This window comes from Physella acuta, unplaced genomic scaffold (assembly GCF_028476545.2).
Source record: "Physella acuta isolate Inbredline_101_S28 unplaced genomic scaffold, ASM2847654v3 ptg000607l, whole genome shotgun sequence".
NCBI lineage: Eukaryota > Metazoa > Mollusca > Gastropoda > Physidae > Physella > Physella acuta.
Genome location: NW_026732126.1, coordinates 197,845 through 219,505, shown reverse-complemented (window position 1 = coordinate 219,505; position 21,661 = coordinate 197,845). Strand labels below are relative to the sequence as shown.

Here is a 21,661-nt window from a genome sequence, read left to right as displayed (position 1 = left end):
ACAAACCATTTTTACTTTCTCGTATATACGAAGTATAGAGAAAGTCTTGTAATCGTGCAAAAAAAAAAAATCGAGATTTTTGCAAATCTCGACGTTTTACATCTCACTGATACGGAAAAACATAATTTTGCAATCTTGTCCGTATGTCTGTGTGTCTGTGTGTGTGTGTGTGTGTCCGTGTGTAAACACGATAACTTGAGTACCGTTACAGCTAGGTTGATGAAATTTCATATACAAGTATTTTATCAAAATCGTAGATCCGTATCAACTTTTGAGCGATTTCGGATAACCGGAAGTGGTACTTTTTCTACTTTGAATTTTTCAAAAGCCTATAACTTGAGTACTATTTCAGATAGATAAATGAAATTTGATATGTAAGTAAAAGATCTAATTCTCTACCTTCTGTCAAATTTTGAGAATTTTTCGTTGACTGGAAGTACTTATTTACGCTACTTCCGATTTCTCAAAAAACTAATGTAAATTTTAAAAGTACTAATAATATTGCGCACTATTATGCGCTTTTTTATTCGCGTTCACTTGGTGTGCAATTAATTTGTCTACGAGATTTTATTCTATTTTTAAAACTTTAAGTATTTAAAATGGATTAACCCATATTCTGCTAGCGTCCCACTTATGGGACGCTTGGTAAAAAAATTGCTAAAATTTATTAAATACTAGTTAAAACACAAATTATGTTTCATTGAATTTGAAAATGGCTAAACTATTGAATTTGTGTGTGTTTTGTGAAAAAAATTAATTTAGAAAAATGTTATAGTGCCGGATTTGCAGGACTTGTCAAAATGGCGGAAAAAAGAAAACATGCGCACAGGATAATGCATATCTTCTAAAATATTAACATTTTAAGTGCAAAATACATTTGAAACTTGTAGCAGTACCATATTTCTATCTGATAAAAATTAAAAAATAACAATTTTTTTTTACCACTTCGTTATATCAAGTGTACAACAAGCGTCCCATAAGTGGGACGCTAGCAACGAATGGCCCCATGTAGATTGTTACACAAACGTCACATTTATTGGACACTAGCGAGAAACAAAGATGCAAATGTTTATGTTAAATGGTTATTTATGGTGAAACAATTGTTGACTTTGTTAACTGCTGAATTTGGGGTGTTAAGTAGTATGTATAGATATTTAATTATGACCTTGACCTATATTTATGCAGATTGTTACACAAACGTCACATTTATTGGACACTAGCGTGAAACACAGATGCAAATATTTATGTTAAATGGTTATTTATGGTGAAACAATTGTTGACTTTGTTAACTGTTGACTTTGGGGTGTTAAGTAGTATTTATAGATATTTAATTATGACCTTGAGCTATATTTTCTTATATATTATTGTGTTAGAAAATTGCAAATATTGAAAAAATTACATTTTATTTTTAAGTTTTCAAAATTACACTTACTGAAGTATTTAATACCATTGAATACAAACTAATTTAGTATTGCTGTAAATTTACTAGCGCGTGATATTAAAATTATAACAAACCAGAATAATAACAATGGCCACGATTTAGGTGAAATGATTCAGTCATGGGGGTTGGTTAACTCTCTTCATATAAGAGGGCTTAAGCTACATATAGCAGAAATGTGAATTAGCTGTGTACAGTTGTCATGCCCCAATAATATCCCCCTCCAAAGGTTACCGATACCAGCTTTACTTTGTTAACTTTTTAAGGAGATTCCTGGTGTTAGATTGGGAGCTGTTCGCATAGTGAGGTGCATACATGGATGAGAGCCATGAACACTCAATACAAGCCCCCAGAGACGGATCCGTGCCCTAGAAATAAGATGTCTGATGTCCTAATGTACGTCTGTGGGGGAGGGGGGAAATAGCGAGGGTAACAAAAGAGAAGATGGCTGGATGACATCTGGGACTGGACCGGAACATCTTTTGCAAATTCACTAAGGGCAGAGTTTCTTTCAGGCATCATTTCGGAGGAGGGTGGGGGGCTCTGCCCCCAGAAGAAAATAGAATTTATATACAAAACATACTTTTACCAATGTCCACCCTTCCCCTGAAATTTAAGTCCCCACCCCTGAAAATTTCAAGTACGCCCCCAAAAAAAATCAATTATTTATATTTAATTATATTACAGTTTCGATGAATAATAACAGTATTTGTGATCATGTGTGTATAATTAGATGTACTAGTCACAGCTTTACTTATGTCCAAGTGTTGTTCACTTTGATGGATGCTAGATTGAAAGAAAACTAGACTTTTGAACATAATTTCTGCATTTTAGACCATGGTATGGCTAACCCAATTGATCATTATCAGTATTTTTAGCTGTCCTAAACAATTAAATCATTGGTCTAACAATACAAGATCAGTACACAGCTTAATTTTCGCGTGATTAGCCATATTTCGTGAAAGATGATTTTATTTTTCAATAAATGTACATGGGGCCGTTCGTTGCTAGCGTCCCATTTATGGGACGTTTTTTAAAAAATCGATATTTAAAAAAGTATTGATTTAAAAAAAAAATCCATAGTCATTCCTTCATTCAGTGCCCAAAAGCTAAACCATATCAAAAAATTATAAAAATTTGAGACCTTGGGATAATATGGGTTAAAAATCATGTCTATAGCCCGAGTTCCCATCCCCTGTTATTTTATATAAGAATATTCGAGAAAGTTTAGGGGAGATCACTCCCGGTTTATTAAATATTCTTTTGCAGATGTGTATTCATATTTGATTTAAACTTATTTTAATTTGTTGGGAAAACTTTTTTGTAAATTTGTTAGCTGAAATTGTGTTTATAAATTTCTCAAGCCTATAAAGCCTATATAATAAAGCCTATTTACTAGAAAGGCCTGCTTGTGTTCAGTTTACATCTTGTTTAACATACAATATTTTTTTGGTAGTTTCCTTCATAGGGAAACACATTTATTATTGATCCTAAGTCTAATGACAGTTTTTAACTATTACCTTCTATGTTTTTATTATGCCTGTGCATGAGAATAAATTACCACAATCATTACTAATCAACAAAAAAAATTATCAATTTTTAAAAGGTATTTCTTTCTGATTGTTTCATCAGCTTTGCTTTGAATACTTGTTAATGTTTTGCTTTTCACATGATCTAAGTTTTTATTAGCCATTTTACAATTGTGTATATATATTTTATAGAGATATTTAACTACATTAAATAATGAACTGAATGACTTTCACAAGTGTTTTATATTTTTACTATGTAATGTCTTTTTAAATGTCTGTATCAAGATTATTATTTTATACAAACAAACAAAAAATTAAAATAACACAGTTTTAAGGGCAATTGTTTTATTTTACCATCAATCATATTTCCTTAAGACTTATGGTTATCTAATTATATATTGGTGAATTAATTTAGAATTTTTTGTTCAGTTTTTAATCAAAATGAAAACAATTTATATCATAACAGGAATTTTTACTGATTAAATTGTACATTCTACACTTTGATGTATACATACCAAAGAATAAAACATATTCAAGAAAAAAATTATAAGCTGAAATACCAGGATGGATATAATAACAAAGCATCTAAAAACTACCAAAATCTACTTCTAATATAACAGTTGTAAATTAAGTCTATGGATATACTTAAATCAAATTCAATATGTGTTAAGGTCCAAATAAGCTTTTTAAAAGATGTATGTTTGTTTAGTGTAAATTGTTTAACCAAACAAAAACTAAATTAAGCTATCTGTTAATATTTTGATATTGACTCAAACTTTGACATTCTTTGCAAGATCAGATTATATGTTAACTGCAATATATAAAACAGATATGTTAAGACTATCATTTCACAAACTTTCACTACAAACAAAATCAAATTTCTTTTATGAAATTAATTAAAGAAATTCGCCTACATATTGAATCTTTAAAATAAATATAACCATAAAAATATTTGAAAAACTAAAAAAGAAGAAAATTTAAGTTAAAACTGTGTTAGTTTCCAAACAATCTTGTGACACATGGTGTTAGTAGATTGAGGTTAAAATCTCTAATTATAGTTGATCCTTTGAGTTTGATTAAACCTCGTAATATAAATGCCAATGAGAAAAGACTGCTGAAATTTGATGTTAGAATCATGTGACATTTTAAGATGCGTAAGAAAGAGGAAAAAATATTTTAAGAAATGCACTTCGATATAGACTGTAAAAAGTAACATGGTCAATGCAGCATGGTTTCATAAATATTTTACCACCCCGTTACTTAACTACAAAATGCAGTAGAAATTGTCTCAAAACTTACTAGCTTAAATTGAGTTTACAAGAAAGCTAAGCTAATAGGCAAATTTTGATTTTGAGGAAGTACATAATAATAATAAACTCATAATTCATATATGCTTATTTCATGATTAACCCAAATGCATTATATAACTGTAAAAAAAAATTCACTGTATGATGTTTTACTAAATTACAGTAGTTATATTTCATTTTCTAAAAACATATTACAGTGTTAATATGTAACTGAATAAATTGTTTTTTTTATTTGGATAGTTTTAAAATTATAAGATAATTTCAATGACAAATTAATCAGAATTGTCAAAACCTGATATTTCAGTAGTAAAAAAGCAATTTGAGTAAATAGGCTGTTTGATTTAAAGTTGTTGTTAAAAATCAGCTGTTGGAATTGTCAAATTTTTTTTTAAAACATTGACAATTTCGGAAACCAAAAAAAAATTGTTCATCAGTACCTAATATCAGAGTGTTAAAAACCAAAAATATAAACTATAATGTAATAGGCTGGGTCATTCACTCATTGGAACATGTGCTTATGAAGTCAGTGTGTTGAGGCAATCTTTGCTGAGTTTCATGGGACAAATTTATTCCATAGTCCAATCGAAAGTGTCAAAATCTGCGTCTAAGCAAACACCCATAAGAAAAATGCACAACTCTAGTTGGCCGGGACACAGGCTAGCTAGAATGACTGGTATTTACATTTGAGAGAGGCACTGTGCAAGGATATTCTAAATGTTTTTAATAACAATTTTACTTACACGAATGTTATAATTAACTGAAAATAACATTTTACCAGCCAATTTAAATCAAATAATAACCAAGGTAATGAAATATATTATTAACATTTTCTTGTTTATAATGTACATATTTCTTAAAAAATACCACACCAAAACTATCCAGTATAAATATAAACTCGGAAATAAAAAAATCCCACAAACAAATAAATATTAGTTTAGCTATCCTTGTTTCTTGTTATTAAACATAGAGATACAATAATGTTAATACAAGTGTTACGTGTTTGTAATATATAGCTTCTGCTACAATTGTGATGACAATAAAAAAACTCACATTTTACATTAAACTTTTACTAATGTTAACTGTAGCATTTTAAAATTTTTATTTAATAACTTACAAATATTAGAAAAACTAAATTCTTTATTATTGATAATATTGAGTATAATTGATGATTCAGTGATGGTTTGTCAAAATTGTAGTCACATTTATGATACTTTTCATTTTTTTGTAGAATAAAAAAAAACAAGATCTGTTAGCCACACAACACTGGTGTAGAGAGAAAGAGTATCTACAATTATGCTGTAAAATGTCCATTGGCACATTATTGCAAACCATTTGTGCACAATAAAATGATGGCACAAAAAGCTTATAAATCACAAAATTTACAACCAGGCTGATTTACTTTAAAACACTATGTTACAAAATAGAAAAATGACTCAATGCCACAATAAGCCTCCCATAAATCCTGTTAGTGTAATACTGTTATCAAGATTAAACTGGAGAAATGTTTTTGTTTACTGTGTGTACACATCATGACAAATAAAAAAAAGTCTGGTATACCAGTACAGCATACAGAATTTTGTTTTTAAAATGGAATGAACTAATTTTTTTTAATACTTCAGGAGGATACAGGCATATTTATCTTTATATACATATAATCTACCATTATAGGGTAGCCATTCGGACAATAAAGTAAACAATTAGGTACAAACTACATATTGTGTTTTTATCATTTAAGTTTAAAGTACATCACGATTCACCACAGTAAACTTTAGACATTTTATTGAAAGCAAAACCTTACAATTTTGTAATACAATGAGATATATAAAAATAAAATAAGAGCCAAATTTTAGGTAAAAAAAGTGCAGGCACTTGCTTGATAACTATTCAGTGAAATTAATAATACAACATGGTGTAGCTAAAAAATTGTTTACAAGCTAAGTAAACAACAAATTATTTGTTTTGATAGTTTCTATATATAAATGGAAAGAAATGAAAAAACATTTGTCATGGAATGTTCATGCTAAAATTTAAAAAAAAGGAATTAAGTAACAGTTGAGAAAACAATGACAATTTAATGTGTGTGAAACTAGGGCTATAAAACAAATAGCCTACAAGTAAAAACTGAGGTAGTGATTTACAGCATGTTTACAATTCAAATTAAACTTTTTAATAAAATTTACTCACTACCTACTAATATATTTCAGTATTTTAAATTTTCAGAATGATATAGGCCTTTTTTAAGTAATCACAATCTTTCAAATATCACATATAATTAACTTTAGTGTGCACTAGTATTAAAACAGTAACTAAAGATTCAAATGATAAATATACTGTGTAGTTTAACACTAAAACAAGACTCCACTGTGACTAGATTTGACTATTAAATGTGTAGCAGAGAAGTGATTGAAAAATTTAAAATAGATTAGAACAGCTCGCAAAATAGTTTCATAAATGTGAATTAGAATTTAATGAAAATGTACGCAAATAAAAAAAACATTTATAGTGAGCTGAGCATATCTATTTCCTTACCGTGGAATTTGTAATACAACAACCAGGGTACAATTTTATACATGACTCCATAAAAAATGAGCAGCAAAAAATTCTGTTAGTGTAGTTTGTAGGTAAATACAGGTGACCTGATATAAAATAAACTAACAATCACAATCCAAATTGTATATGATTTGGTATTGCTCTAAGTGCAAGATTAAAGAAATATCAAAATAACTCACAATTTGAGGATCAAAAATATTTATGTTTAAATTTGTAACAAAACTAACATATTTCCTTCTCTCACAACTAAAAAATGTTCACTTTCAAAGTGAACAGATGTTAATTTTTCTTGTCTAAAACTAATTACATTTTCTATCCTCAATAAATATATTTTAAATTTTATAGTTTTACAACTGTTTAAACAATTTTTTAAAAACTATAGTGAGAACATGAACTAAAAAACACTTCTAAAATAAAAATTGTTTCAGTTGTACTTACAAGATAGCTTAAAGTTAAAGTGAGGGAGAGCTGATTACAAAGTGCAGTTACAAGTGAGATTAAAACTTGTATACAACCAAAATCTAACTCATATGCTTTACAAAATTTAGGCTGACCACTACTTTATCAGACAGCATCTATTGAATGTGAAACTTCAGAGAACAACATCACCCCATCTAATTTAAGCCTTTGAAATGATCACATGTAAATAACATATCTGCAGTACACCTATAAATATCCTTCAGTCAAAAAAATACAAAATAAAGGATATATAATTTTAAAATATGCAATAACTTTTTTCCACAAGTTTTGACTGAAAAATAATCTTGGTTGAGTACACGTGAGCTGTGATTTCATTTTGTTATCTCATAATATACCTTTGTGTGACAGTTGTTCGATGCTAGCAAAATTATGCCACAAACCATTTGTTCATTTATTCATGTTAGCTTTGAGTGCAAAAACCATAGAAAGGTTTAACAATTTTACATTGCCTAATTTCTTTATGAAAAAAGCTGATAAATTGTTATCTAGCATTGCATTATTTTCAATGCAAAAGTGTACCTTAGTAATGATGACTTAGCTAGAAAAATAATTCACCTATTACAGCACCATACAGCGCCATCCACCGGAGGGCTTCTTCTTCTTAGGAGATGGTTGTCGACTGAAAATTAAATATAAAAATTGACTAAAATAGAAATATATTGTTAATTGAAAATTACTGAATGATAATATTAATATAGCAATATAATCATAAGTATTAAAAACAGATTTTCTTTGGTCAGTGAGATCATCTTGGCATTACTGCTACTTTTACATATACACATCACAAATAACACAAAATCAACAACACATGACAACATAATGATGACAATCACAAATGCATGAATCCCATAAATTACAAATAATAAAAGCTTGAATGCAATGAATTCGAGGGGAGTCTAATCACTCACACAAGCACATGTTCTACACAGGGAAACAAACAGATCAAAAGTCATCAATTCTGCTTGTAAAGACCGGAGTTCATATCAAACAATATGAAAATGCCTCTTTTTGATACAGATATATAGGACATCGAATTACTTAGTTTATCTCACCAAAGCCAATTTTTAATATACAATTTACACACGAACTTTCTGTTTTTATTCTAAATCATTTAAAATTGCTAAACATCAAGGTATCTGCACTATGAAAAGAATTTACAATCCGTACAACACAGTTGAATTATGATTGAGTTGAAGAAAATAATGCTAGTTAAAAGATAATTTAGTCCCACTCTTACCGTATTACCCGAACAACTTCATGGAATGCACGATCTACATTTAGTGGAGGATCTTTTGCACTTGTCTCTATGTAAGTTACCTATTTTTAAAAAAGTAATGTCAATCTAAAATTCATATTTCAATAGTTGATTAATTACTGACCAAATTAAATAGATGTATAAGTTGTTACATCAACACCATTAAAGAATTTGAAAATAAAAACTGCTTTTGACGCTCTTATGCTTATTTTTTAAGTTCAAAATAATTATTAAAAAGTAACAATGTTAAAGATTATTGCAATATTATCAATCAAAAGTCTTTGTTACACTTTTATTAGTTTTGACTGGCTATGAACCATTAGAAAAAATGTCATAAATAGGGTTAAATTACACCATTTCTTTTAGCGCTACAAATCTTTAAATGCCCTTAAGATACTATATTATTACCCTAAGGTTAGCAGCCAAATGCAGTCCTTGCTCTTCTGTTACAAGTCTCTGATGAAGGAGGTCTACTTTATTTGCTGCTATTATCATTGGAAATGTATCTCTGCAAAAGGGTCAAAGAATTTTTTTCAAGTTCACTCTAACTTGCATCATACATTTTCGTCAAGAAATTACTTGCCAATATATTAAATTATTTTAGAGAAGCAAAGAAAGATTTACCTGTCCTTTACTCGTAAAATCTGTGTGTGAAAATTACTTATGTTCTCAAAACTCTGTCTGTCAGTGACTGAATACACTAGTAAAAAACCATCGCCTTTCCTCATGTATTGTTCTCTCATTGCACTGAACTCTTCCTGACCAGCTGTGTCCAAAACTGTAATGTTATAATAATACAATTCAATGCCAAGTAATCATATAACAACAAGATATGTTCTAGGTCTTCTCAGTTCAATGAAAATCTAGCACTTTAATAGACACCAACGAGAATACTAATAGTCTTGAAATTATTGGAAAGCGCCATAAAATATTTTAAACATCATGCACAATGTTAATAACGTAAATATGATTACAAAATATGGTTTTTGTAAGACTTTAGTAAAGATTGGATGTATTTGATTTTTTAAATATTTTCTGTTGTTTAATTTTGTCATAATGTAAATAAATATGGCATAACTAGGCCTTGTGTTTTAAATAAGCATAATTTTATTTAAAAAATTAATTAGCAAATTTTTTAATACAAATTATTAAAAAGGAGGGTTTTATAGAAGATTGACGACTGAGTTTTTGTACTCAGTACTGTAAATCAATCAATGCTTGAAATTTTTTTCATGCTGAAGTTTTTTTTATTATTTTTATGATTTTCATCCATGCCAACAGTATGATGGAGGATTTTCATAAAATGGTTGGTCCATTGAACAACATACATTTAATGTATATTGACATTTATTTATATATATGTTACGGTCAAAGCCCGAAGTCGGCCAATGCTAGGATTGGCCGGCCAATCCGCGCATTGGCCAATATCGCCTCCCATAGGTCGGTCAAAGTCCGAAACTTTGCTTGATTTCGGCCTTTGGCCGGCCAATCCGCGGACTGGCCATGGTGGACCGGCCAAAGACGTAATTAGCAGATCATCTGGCTAGAGACGACCGGCCAAAGTCCGAATTAGAAGATCATGAGCAGATTTTGGTTTTTTTTTATGCCGTAAGGATCATGAAATTAAGTCTTTATTGATTATTAATTAAAGTAAATGACAGAAGCATTCAATTTTTTTTTTATTGTACTATAGTCTCAATCTATCAATATTATCATTTGTTACAACAAGTTAAACTTTTATGGCATTTAGAATTACATAGCAGCTTGTTATTTTTACACTTGCAGCGATGTGTTGTGCACTTAGTTGTGCAATTGCAGCGAGTGTAGCCTTGGCCCCAAGTCAATGATTGTGAAGATGCGATGTGATTTTTCCTCAGTGCCAACTGACGACAATAAGAGCAGTTTTTCGTGAAGAATTGAAAACTCACTTCTAGCATACAGTTGTTTTAGAACACCATGTTTCCTTCCTAATTTGTAGAAACCGCCCTCGACGCTCATGACAACTGCAATCACGCTTTGGGGATCACCGCGATCTCTGTCAACATCTGGAACACGGATGCGTACATTGTCACCCACTTCAACATCTTTAAATTTTGTATTTGATGTTTTAAGCATCTTAGCACCTTGAGTTTGCAAGCCAGTATGAGGTGCTGACCTGTGTTCCACGATGTCTTGTTTGTTGTGACACAATCTGCAGGTAATGTTCCCTCGATATCCTTCGTCTGCTTCATTGGGTATTCAACACATAGCATGGACATCGTTGCCACAGGATCCACAAGAATGAGCTGCACTACAATGTTTTTCACAATCTATACAGAATCGGTTGGCCACATTATTATCACGCAACTGGTCTGGACGTTCCGCCACGGCAGCAGATGTGTTAGCTGAGGATGTCGTTGCATTTATGGCAACCTCCATTTCTTGTTCAATGTTCTCAAGATCTTCCTCAGTAACTATTTTATCAAGAGCCTCTCTTGGTAGATTTGAAGTGGTTTCTGACGCCCACGCCATCTCAAGTCGCTTGGACACTATTGTTCAACTTACAAGGAACGCGGCAAAGTCTTTTGAACGTTCCGTCTTGTTGCACGTGATCGGTGACGCCGATTGTCTTTGATTTTGTTCTTTGATGATTGTCTCACCTCGTAGTCATGGAGGAGGCTGTCACATACAGTTGTAGCCCATATATGGAAACTAACATGGATTTACATTTTTTTTCTTTTGACAGCCATCTGCTATGTCGGTCTCATGGTCTGACCGCCCTTTTGATCCATGTCGCCTTGCATATAGAATGCTATACAAACAAGAGCTAAACAATACGTTACTCACAATGAAACCGCACCCAGAATAATGAAAACGCGATCACAACTTAGTCTAGATAGAACATTGGCCAGGACATCCCGGCCAGTGCGCGCATTGGCCGGCCAATCGACAAAATACGCTGTCAAGTTTAACCGCTTCGGACTTTGGCCAGTACGTCCCGGCCAGTGCGCGCATTGGCCGGCCAATGTACGAAATACGATCTTAGTGCTAAGTTTTTCGGGCTTTGGCCAAGAGAGCCGGCCAATGCGCGCTTTGGCCGCACTTCGGGCTTTGACCGTAACATATATATATATTATATATTAAATATAGAGTCTATATTATATATAATAAATCTATAATATAAGCGGGCAAGTAGTGTGTCAGTCCTTCCTTCCTTCCTTCTGTCATCGCTATAGATTTTAGAACCATAAAAGTAAACATCGCACCATGCTGTGCTTTTCAGTGCACCGCAGTGTCTTAATATAAGTAATAGAGTAGGGTTTGTTTATATAACGACATAGAGCTATTTTTATAATTGCCACTGTTTTTTCTTTTTCGCATAACGTAAAGAAAATATTGAATATACGCACATTGCTAAAACATATTAAAAAGATCAATGTCAAATATCATTTTCGTTTATATTCCAAAAAAAAGTGGATACATTTTAATAAGATAATAACAGTACGGTAGAAAAATCAAATAAATTTAACTTTTTTTTCTAATTAATAACAAAGGAGGTAATTAAAAAAAAAATTAAACTCACGCTAATAAAAAATGTGAATGCAAATATACGGTCGTCATAAAAGGAATTAGTGTTGCAATAATATAATTAGCAAAATGTGAATAAAAATTATGCGGATGTGTAAGAGGAAATTATTGTTAGAAAATTATAATTAGCATGGATTGATAAAAGGCAATCTTTTATTTATTTTATTCACTGAATGTACTGTTTATTACTTATAATTTTTAATCAACTATTCCGCACTATTATAGACGCGTCATCACGTTCATTAGGTGCGCAATGGCTTTAGTTATGAAACTCTATTGTAAATTTTTAAAATTTAAAGTACTGGGAAAAAAATGTGTGAATTGATAAAGTGATATATGGTAGGTAAAACACGGATATTTTAAATACTGCCTATTATTTATACTGTTTACTAATTATTATTCTATCTTTCGGTTTGCGGACAAGCTGGGGGTTTTATAGGAGAGACATAGCAGGGGGGGGGGGGGAATATGTCCCCGGGTGCCGACCTTAGGGGGCGCCAAAGTCGGTTGGAAAAAATTTGCGAGGGGGGTGGAAATCGAAAGTTTTAGGACCGGAGGGGGGGGGGGCGCAAATCGAAAGTTTGAGGGGTGCAAATCAAAAGTTTGAGCGGGGGGAATTTCAAATCAAAAGTGGTGCAAGTCTGAGGGGGGGGGTGCAAATTGAAAGTTTGTTCCCGGGCGCTGGAAAGGGTCGCTACGCCTCTGTTTTATAGTCATTCACTGTGTCAGACGCGTCCGCCGGCGCTCGGAAAGGGCGCCATTTGGCGCTACGGGATAGACTGTGAGCAATATGCTTTTATAATTGCATTTAAATTGTGTTTATTTTATGAGTGTTGTGTTTGTTTTTTCGTTTGTGTTTTTTGCGTTCGTTTGTGTTGTGTTTAGTTTTGTTCTGTTCCCAAGTTGGTACATTTAAAAAAGATTTACCGTGGCAGAGCACGGGATGCAGCTAGTATATATATATATATATATATATATATATATATATATATATATATATATATATATATATATATATATATATATATATATATATGTATATATATTTTTTTCTTGGTTACTCACTCACACAATATCAAATCACACTTAATCAAATTAACAAAAATTTCAAATAAATTGTGCACTATTTATACTCACCATCCAAGATACACCATTGACCATCAATTTCAGTATATTGAATATAAGAGTCTTCTATGGTTGGATCATAATCTTGCACAAATAATTTTTGAAAAAATTGAATAGTTAGGGCAGATTTTCCAACACCACCATCTCCCACAACAACTAGTTTGTATGTATGAGCATTTTCTGCATTAACTGGCTTAGAAGATGACATTCTATGTGTATTATGTTTCTGTCTGTAGTGATGTTAAAAAAAAATAGGTTTCTCGCAATATGTTAATAAATCAATCTAAAATCTGGTCTCATCTTGTGTTATGCTTGTAGTTGTAAGCTCAGATGGCCCATCACTGCACCTGATTGTTTAAAAAACAATATTTATATTAGGTCTCAATAACAGTTAATATATTTAACCTTAAAAATAAAGCAAATGGTAATTCAAATATATCAATGTATAGACTAATTTTTTCCCTTACACAATTTGGTCACTAAGCATACTGAACCCTCCCCTTCCCCCTCCCCCCCCCCCCTCCGACATAACCTTAAAATAACATTTATTTAGTAAATAGGCCTTAACTTATTAACAAATCAGGCCTACCACCAACTAATTAATATCTAAACTCAAAATCTTGTAAATTAAAAGCTATCATATCCTATCTATTATATAGTTTGTATTAACTTTTGAGGAATTTCCGGTTTCTCAAAAGCCAGTAACTTTTGAACAGATTTCTGTAATCAGATGTGATATTTGAATTTGACTATATTTTCGTGGGAACACTATACATTAAGTATAGAAGACGAAATTTCTTATGGAAGTATAAGAACTTATAGGCCTACTTTAATAACTTCCAATTTTCAATAACCTCGAACAACCGATAATTTTAGTACAGTTTCTACCGAATAGGCAGACATGCCCACCCCTGTCAACCAAAACTGTAGGAACAGTCATACTTAAAAAGAGGAATCTAAGTCATAAAGAGGAACATGTGTGGATGCTACTTTACTAAGTCAAAAATAACAATACATAATACATAGAGCTAAGTGAAAGTCTAATGACATTATGAGAAATTATAGTATAATCATTATACACTATATAGTATTTAGTGTATAATTTCATTAAATATATACACTGTAGCATACATACAAACATAGGTATAGTCACAGTATAGTGTATGGTAGGCCTTAAGTTAAATAAAGCTAGTCTCTAGGCTACATCTAACTAAATACAGCTTAAAGTTAATGTCAGCTTACTTTTTTTTTTTAAATTAATCAGTAACCTTAGAACCCCCACCACCATTTTAATAAAAGATTAAAAACCATAGCTTTATTTAACTTTTAAGATAACATTATTTGATTGATTTGATTATTCCTGACTTGCTTAGTCCATGACTTCATAAACAAACAAACACTGAAGTCTGAAGGTTTCGTTTGTAGTAGATTTTAAAATTAATAAGACATAGGCCTAGGCCTACATAGTAAATTTAAAATTAAGTTAAAGTCCTAGTTAATAGTTATTTAGTTAAGTTAAGTAGTCACTTAAAATTAAGTTGACTACTAGACTACTTACTACTAAGTTTAGTAAGTATTAGCCTCTACTCATTACTTAGCCTAGTAGTAGACTCTAGTTACTAGTAGTAGTAGTAGGATCTAGACTTTCTAGATCTAGATTCATAAGCCTTAATTAAATTTAAAGTAAAGCCTAAATACTAAATACTAAATGTCAAATGACTTAGGGGCCTAATGAATAAGGTTAATAATATATTTTTTAAATTTAAATTAATAAATAGATAGGCCCTAACACAAAATCATCAATAGATTATATATTCTAATATTGAATTCTAATTTATTGAATATTGATTATTGATTGATGAATACTCAGACCAGATATTGAAATAATTAATACAGAAATAGATCTAGATTCTAGATCTAGATCTACTACACAATGTGACAATACATATTAAAATAATACATAAAGATGATAAAATTAAAATACATTCAATAGTCAATACATTTTTCTACATCCCAGATCTAGAATTCTAATCCTAAGAATAAATTTAAGCACCCACTCAAACTACTTATATATGCCGTAACTTGGGCTAAATAAAGAAAGTCTAAAAATAAACGCACTAAAAAGAAAATAGATCTAGAATCTAGAGTCTATTTTCTAGACTAGATTTTATTTATTATTTACATGTAAAACAAGAGCTAAGCATGTATTTTTATCTTTCTTCCGATACAACCAACCACTAACTGGCCTTAACCTTAAAGTTCGCCCTTTTGCCTGGTTGGCCCAAGTAAGAAAATAAAGAAATTTTCCATAATATTATTAACATTAATAGTTGTTGAACATATTATATTTAAAATTATTATACAGTTATACATAATATGTAGTGTATGTAGTGAATTTGATTGTTTTTAGAACTGTGATAAATAAAATTAAACTTCATTTGAATTTGACGAGCTTAGATCTTGAATTTGTTCTTCGTTTGCTAAACTATTTTACAAAGTATAGCTAGATTAAAATGTAACTTTATTTTAATATCTAAAGTATTGTTAATGCATACATATATATTGTAAAAACTTTCAGCTATGTGTTTGCGGTGCTTAAATAATTGCATTTTGTATTTTGTTTTAATTATACTATCTTTATCAAAAGATTCAATAATTATCAGGCATATGCATAACCGGAAATGTTAGTTAGACAGTCTATTCTGCGTAGTGACAACATAACATTAAATTTTTGGATGAGTGTACTTAGTACTGATGTTTAGAATATAGATTATAGATCCTAGATAGATCAAGATTCTATCTAGATCTAGGTTCAAATCTAGATCCATATGACTGATGATAATCTTTTATAAAAAGTGGTTGTTTTAAGAAAATACTTTACAATAGAGATCGATATCACAAAGATAAATGACAAAAAATTTCAAAAAAATGATTGAGTTTTATTTCACCTTACGTCAATTTTTTAACTCCAGTTCAAAATCATTTGATTATTGTTCTCTGATGACAACATCTAGATGTAGTGCTAGAGAAACCAAATCTAGGTCTAGTTACAGACTCACTCCAAAATCAAAGTTCAACATCATTGCAATAGCATTGTTTTATACTACACTACTCTTGTCAGAAATGTGCGTGCATGTTGAGGCTTCCATGATTGATGAGGCTGCTATAAAAGAAGTCAGATTTAAAAAAGCTGATGTAGATACCCCAATTTTAAAGAATGATTCCCCTAATTTGAGCTCCACCAGTGACACTGCTGGTAACAGTAAACCATCAGTTAGCAATAAGGATGACATAAAGGCGAGTAATCATACTGAGAATGAAACAAAAAATAATACTTCTCACAATGAGGAAAATAGTGAAGCCACATCCATATTTACTCAAATGAAAGATAACAAGGACATGCTAATGAGGACAATGTATGTTACATTAGGAGTAACTGGAATAGTTGTGGTGTATTTTATCATCAGAGCCGTCAGGTAAAAGTAAAAAGAAATTTTACTGGCCTAATATAAATTTAAATAACAAGCAATTGGGCGGAACACGCTTGTCCTCAAAATACTCAGTCGAATGTGAAAACTAAAGATAGATAGCCTACTGTTCCATAATGCATGATAAATTGACAACATTAAAAAAATATTTTCAAAGTTTGTTAGAATACAAAAATTATCAGAAAAATCTAAAATTATATTTGTATGTAAAAAATGAAAACAGAAACAAGTGAAAACAAAATTTGAAAATGTGTGTTATAACCCAAGGCTTCACATGCACATAACTTTATTCAAAAATTAAGCAGGTATCGTGTTCCCTCAAATAATACCTATTTTTATATAGCATTTCACACAATTCAGAAATGCCTTGCTTGTCTACACTTTCTGCATAGTGAATGCATATAAGTAATAGGCTATATTTACAGTAATTTACTACTATACACAGAAAATACCCTAGGTTTAATTAGCCTAAATTACAGTGCAATTTAGGGTTTTTTTAAAACCTGTGTTGCATCAGACTTTTATACTTACCTTTTAGCTCTTAACTAAGAACAGCTTTTAAGGAGATAGCTATTAAAAGAAAAGTTATTTATGTGGCATACAGTTTAGTTGATTAGACATGATTTTAGACTTTATGTGAAGCAAATAAATAGCTTTTTTTTTTTAATGGATATTTTTAGCCCATCCCTTTTTCCAAAGTCAAAAAGTTTTGCTACTTTAATTAATAATTGATGTTGTTTTGCAGTAATTTCTTGAACTTGAAAATAGTTTTTGTATATGTGTCCTTATAGGCACATCCATTACTTTCCTTATATCTATTTTAAATCTTAAATTTTTGTTCTTATGTATTGGTCAGATTGAGGAGAAAAAGAACCAAGTCTAGAAAGTATGGTATCATCACTCAGCAAGGTGATCATGGAGATATGGAAATGGAACCATTGGGTGCAGGGGATGATGAAGAAGAAGACTATACCGTATTTGAAGTCAACGGTCACAAAAAGTAATCATGCACTTTACATTCTTGTTAATAGTTAAAGTATTTTTGGCATTGATAAATATTCTATTTTTACTGTCTATTATCATGTTATTTTTTTTTTAATTTCTTTTCAGGTAATCTCAGTGTTTTCATCTACAATCCAGGGTTATTTTACTATTTTGCTTTATTTATAATTTGATAATGAATGTGGGAACAATGTATAGTCAACTTGTATTTGGCAAGCTAATAAGACAAGTAACACTTTTTTTGTGATACCTGTAAAGAGGTCATATTGTGTTTGAGTTGATTTTAAAACATTTTGTTGAGAGTTTGTTATTCTGCTACATTCATTTTAAAAATGTTCTTTTAAATTTACATGAATTTCATGAGTCTGGAATTTTTTCCCCATCTTATGACTCAGAATGTGACACTCGAAAGTGTAGAAAAATTTTAAAATTTTTAAAGTGAACTATTTATTTTTTTATTTTTTTTTTCATTAACTAATAACCTATTTGCTACCCAACACCCATTCCAGAAACATCATCCAAATACTAAACTAAATAGAAACAACACACAACTTTTGGTTATATTCTTCTGATTAAATTTATCAGAATAACTATTTTTAAAAACATATTTTGATTAAAAGCATTTAAAATTCAATTATTATAATAATTGTATAGCAGTATTCATTAGTTAAGGCTAATTTTTAAAATATACTGTATAGGATTTTTTTTTTCCATTTATTAAATCATTGATTTTGAATGTTTGTTGTTAGTGGGACCATGTGTTCAAATTCAAATGTATGACAGTTGACATCTTATATGTTCCAATTTGTAAAATAATGGCATATGCTGTGAACTTAAATGTGGCAATGCGTACGATTGAAAACCCGAAAGTCTTGTGTTTTGAACCTGAACTTGAGTTCGCTCAGCTCTAAGGGGTAGATAGTAAATAAAGATAAGCTTTGTTTACTTATAAGTAAGATTTCTTTGTTGTTTTTTTAACATAATTTATATTGGAACTTCTTTCTGAAATTTTGTTTTACCATAATTCATTCAACTGGTTGAATTAGTTTTAAACTGATTGTGTTCTGTAGGCTTGTTTTTTTTTAAGTTAAAGGTGGATGTGTTGATTATAAAAATACTTTTGTTAAAATCTACATATTCATTCTTTTTAAAATTAAATATCAGACCTACATGATGTCACTTTATTCACTTGAACTTTAATCAACAATTATGTCTGGTCTTTAAGTAATGATTCTATAAAAGTGCCTTTATTGATGTTTCTTGTATACAGTAATAAATAATTATCAAGGATTATATCTATATATTTATCAATTTATTCTTCATTTTTGTCAGTTTTTTCTTTTATCTTTACATTCCTATCTTGTGCTGTGCAATATTTGTAAAAACGTCATTATAACTTATAATCAACAATGTCATTTACTAAACAATGCCATCTCCTTGCATAAATACCAGCTTTATTTTTTTAAACATTCAGTAAATATAGTTCCTGCTTTGTGTAATGACTAACTTGATATTTTTCCCCAAGCACACTGTATGGGACCAAACATTTTGGGTGCTAGTTAGGTCACCTTGTTGCAACACAGTTTTAGTCTTAGCCTCTATATTTTCTTAGACTCTTGAGTAGGCTTTTTTTTTTGTCAGATAAAATTGGGAACAATGTAATGTGTCTCAGGTGTTTTGACAGCTCTTTTAAATATGGTTGGTGACACAAATTTGGGGTAGGTTTTTTTTTTCTGAATCTCAAATACAAAATGATACAGGCAATTCCTAGGGTAATTAGTGAAAGGAATTTTTTTTAGTTTTAGTTTAAAAGTTAGGTTATGGTTAGAGGATTTTAATGGAACACTGTTGATACACAAAATAATTACAATGGTAATTATATAATAATCAAATAGAAATTATATAAACACAGTGTCATACACATTTTGTTGAACATGTTTATAAAAGTATTATTAATCTAACATTTTACCTATAGCAGTAAAGATTTTACTGTTGTTTTGTCCTCTTTTTTCAATTATAAATTGATTTTACAGATCATTATGCTTATATCTTCTAAGTTACTGTTCAGATTTAAACAGTATTTAAATATTTGGGAGTTTTTGCTTGGTAACTTTTCCTACACACATTTATTATTCCTTTTTTCTTAATTACCACCTAAATCCTGATTAATTAATGTGAAGAATTCAAAATAACAATGTGTTTGTAATCGTGTTTGACTGGTATAAATAGATTATAGTTTATAGTTTCAGCAAAAAAAAAATTGAGTTGTCGCTTCATCTTGGAAACGAACATTAAAATGCATCAAATACGTCTTAAAACCATTTTTTTTAATAGTCAAAATGAAAGTTTATTTGGTTGATGTATAAGGTATGGTCTGATCCTGTAGCCGTAAACACTTGTATTTTAAGAGTCTGTGCAAATATATATGTATTTACTTGTGAACCCTTTAAAAATAAATAAAAAGTTTTCTCCTCCTACAAATGTTATTTCTAGTTTTTTAGTTCAAATAGTTTACATTTATAACCTTGTTATAACACTGCTTTTATTTAATTGTATTTAATTTTCACAAACTGTCTACTACCTTCATTTATAGTGGCTTGATAAATGAGATGATGCTTAACACAAAATTCAACTGTTTTGTCTTCTCAACTGTCTGGAATAAAGATGTAACACTATTTTTAGCGCAATTTCCATTCTGGAGAATTGCGTTTATTAACTCGTCATTTCTGGGAATGGATGGATGGATGGATGAATGTGTGTCCGGGCTTTAAGTCGTATCTCCTCCTCAACGAAGCAATATCGATGAATAGTTCCAAAAGCAATTATGTTAAGCAAGTTACGAGAATGAGCATAGGCCATAAAAATTCCGGGTTTCTTTCATGTATTTCCCGGAAAAGCCAAAAAACCTCGAAAAAATGCAGTTTTTGGCCCATATCTCGGCAACCAGACCACTTAGCGACTTGAAACATGTACCAATCGATTCCTGTCATAATTTAGAACAATATTGCCGAAGAAAGTTTTCAAAAATATTCTCTCGTTCGGTCACAAATTTTAAAATTACATAAACACCTACAAACCGATTGTTCTTCTAGCTTGAACGCACCCCAACATTATACGTCAGAGCTATTTTTAGATAACATAAGGAAATTGCGCACAAATGTCACTAGACTTTTTTAATTAACTTGTTTATTAAAATTGTCTAATCCCCCATATTTTTTAAAACCGCACTATTTATTTTTGTGTCATGGTTCAGAATTGTAGGAGTCCTAAAAAGTTCTGGTGGTCTATGAGTCGGAGATGTTATGTAGGGGGTAAAAACTACATTTAACAGATGTGTGTGCTTTTTCCATGTTACTATTTCCCTTCCTTCATACTCTGTGACGCAAAATGTATGCATTGAAAAATTTTAAGCCGGACAGCCAGTCCACCTTACAAGTGTACCCGACGCACGCTGCTGTAATGTCAGTAGAAAGGAAATTCAAAGTTATAAGACCTTTTGTGAGAGTTTCATCAACGTGTGCCAGTCGGTATTTTAGATGTGTGACCTTGTTTTCTAGAACGGAGTATTTGAATGTAAGCCTGTGGTCCTTAACCTGGATTCGGTGAGTCAATCTCAGGTGTTCAGCGGAGGACAAGACACACCTGACTCCAACGATTTACGATCGGCATTAGTCAGTACGTACGATAGAACTATTGAGAAGGGATCAGGGAATGCGCATATGAAACTGGTGGTGTTCTTACCTCCAAAAAGGTTAAGAACCACTGATGTAAACGGTGCGCCGGAGGTTCGATTTAGTCATCAAATTCAATTGTAGTAGCCAACCGCATTCATAGTGTAGGACGCTCTTTGGCGGAGCTGGGCGCACAGGGTCACTTGACCGTTGAATCAAGTAGTACCTCTGACCAACTGTGCACGACGC

General features: G+C 30.9%; 2 protein-coding genes across 4 annotated transcripts; one reads left to right on the top strand and one right to left on the bottom strand.

The window, feature by feature from the left end:
* Positions 1-6,954: 6,954 nt before the first annotated feature.
* LOC131947779 (ras-related protein M-Ras) lies at positions 6,955-15,508 on the bottom strand. Of its 3 annotated transcripts, none has more exons than XM_059309080.1 (6): positions 15,434-15,508; positions 13,264-13,598; positions 9,184-9,337; positions 8,968-9,067; positions 8,542-8,621; positions 6,955-7,923 (listed from the first exon to the last, which is right to left on the bottom strand). In XM_059309080.1, exons 2-6 carry the CDS (start codon positions 13,457-13,459, stop codon positions 7,863-7,865), a joined length of 591 nt encoding a protein of 196 aa, XP_059165063.1. In that variant the 5' UTR covers positions 13,460-13,598; positions 15,434-15,508; the 3' UTR covers positions 6,955-7,862. The 3 variants fall into 3 exon arrangements, with proteins under 3 accessions (XP_059165063.1, XP_059165064.1, XP_059165065.1); XM_059309081.1 differs by lacking the exon at positions 15,434-15,508 and adding an exon at positions 15,309-15,420; XM_059309082.1 differs by lacking the exon at positions 15,434-15,508 and adding an exon at positions 15,370-15,391.
* Positions 15,509-15,922: 414 nt separating this feature from the next.
* LOC131947803 (membrane protein FAM174A) lies at positions 15,923-20,222 on the top strand. The gene is made up of 3 exons (XM_059309135.1): positions 15,923-16,727; positions 17,596-17,739; positions 17,850-20,222. Exons 1-3 carry the CDS (start codon positions 16,159-16,161, stop codon positions 17,851-17,853), a joined length of 717 nt encoding a protein of 238 aa, XP_059165118.1. The 5' UTR covers positions 15,923-16,158; the 3' UTR covers positions 17,854-20,222.
* The last annotated feature ends 1,439 nt before the right edge of the window (positions 20,223-21,661 follow it).

What these genes read in the sequence shown, in the direction of transcription:
- LOC131947779 (XM_059309080.1), bottom strand. Translation starts at nt 13,459, where the DNA reads ATGTCATCTTCTAAGCCAGTTAATGCAGAAAATGCTCATACATACAAA. An exon ending in ATTTTACGAGTAAAGGACAG is followed by an intron (nt 9,068 to 9,183) that starts GTAAATCTTTCT and finishes ACCCTTTTGCAG; the next exon opens with AGATACATTTCCAATGATAA. An exon ending in GAAGTTGTTCGGGTAATACG is followed by an intron (nt 7,924 to 8,541) that starts GTAAGAGTGGGA and finishes TTTAATTTTCAG; the next exon opens with TCGACAACCATCTCCTAAGA.
- LOC131947803 (XM_059309135.1), top strand. Translation starts at nt 16,159, where the DNA reads ATGACAAAAAATTTCAAAAAAATGATTGAGTTTTATTTCACCTTACGT. An exon ending in TTTATCATCAGAGCCGTCAG is followed by an intron (nt 16,728 to 17,595) that starts GTAAAAGTAAAA and finishes TGTATTGGTCAG; the next exon opens with ATTGAGGAGAAAAAGAACCA.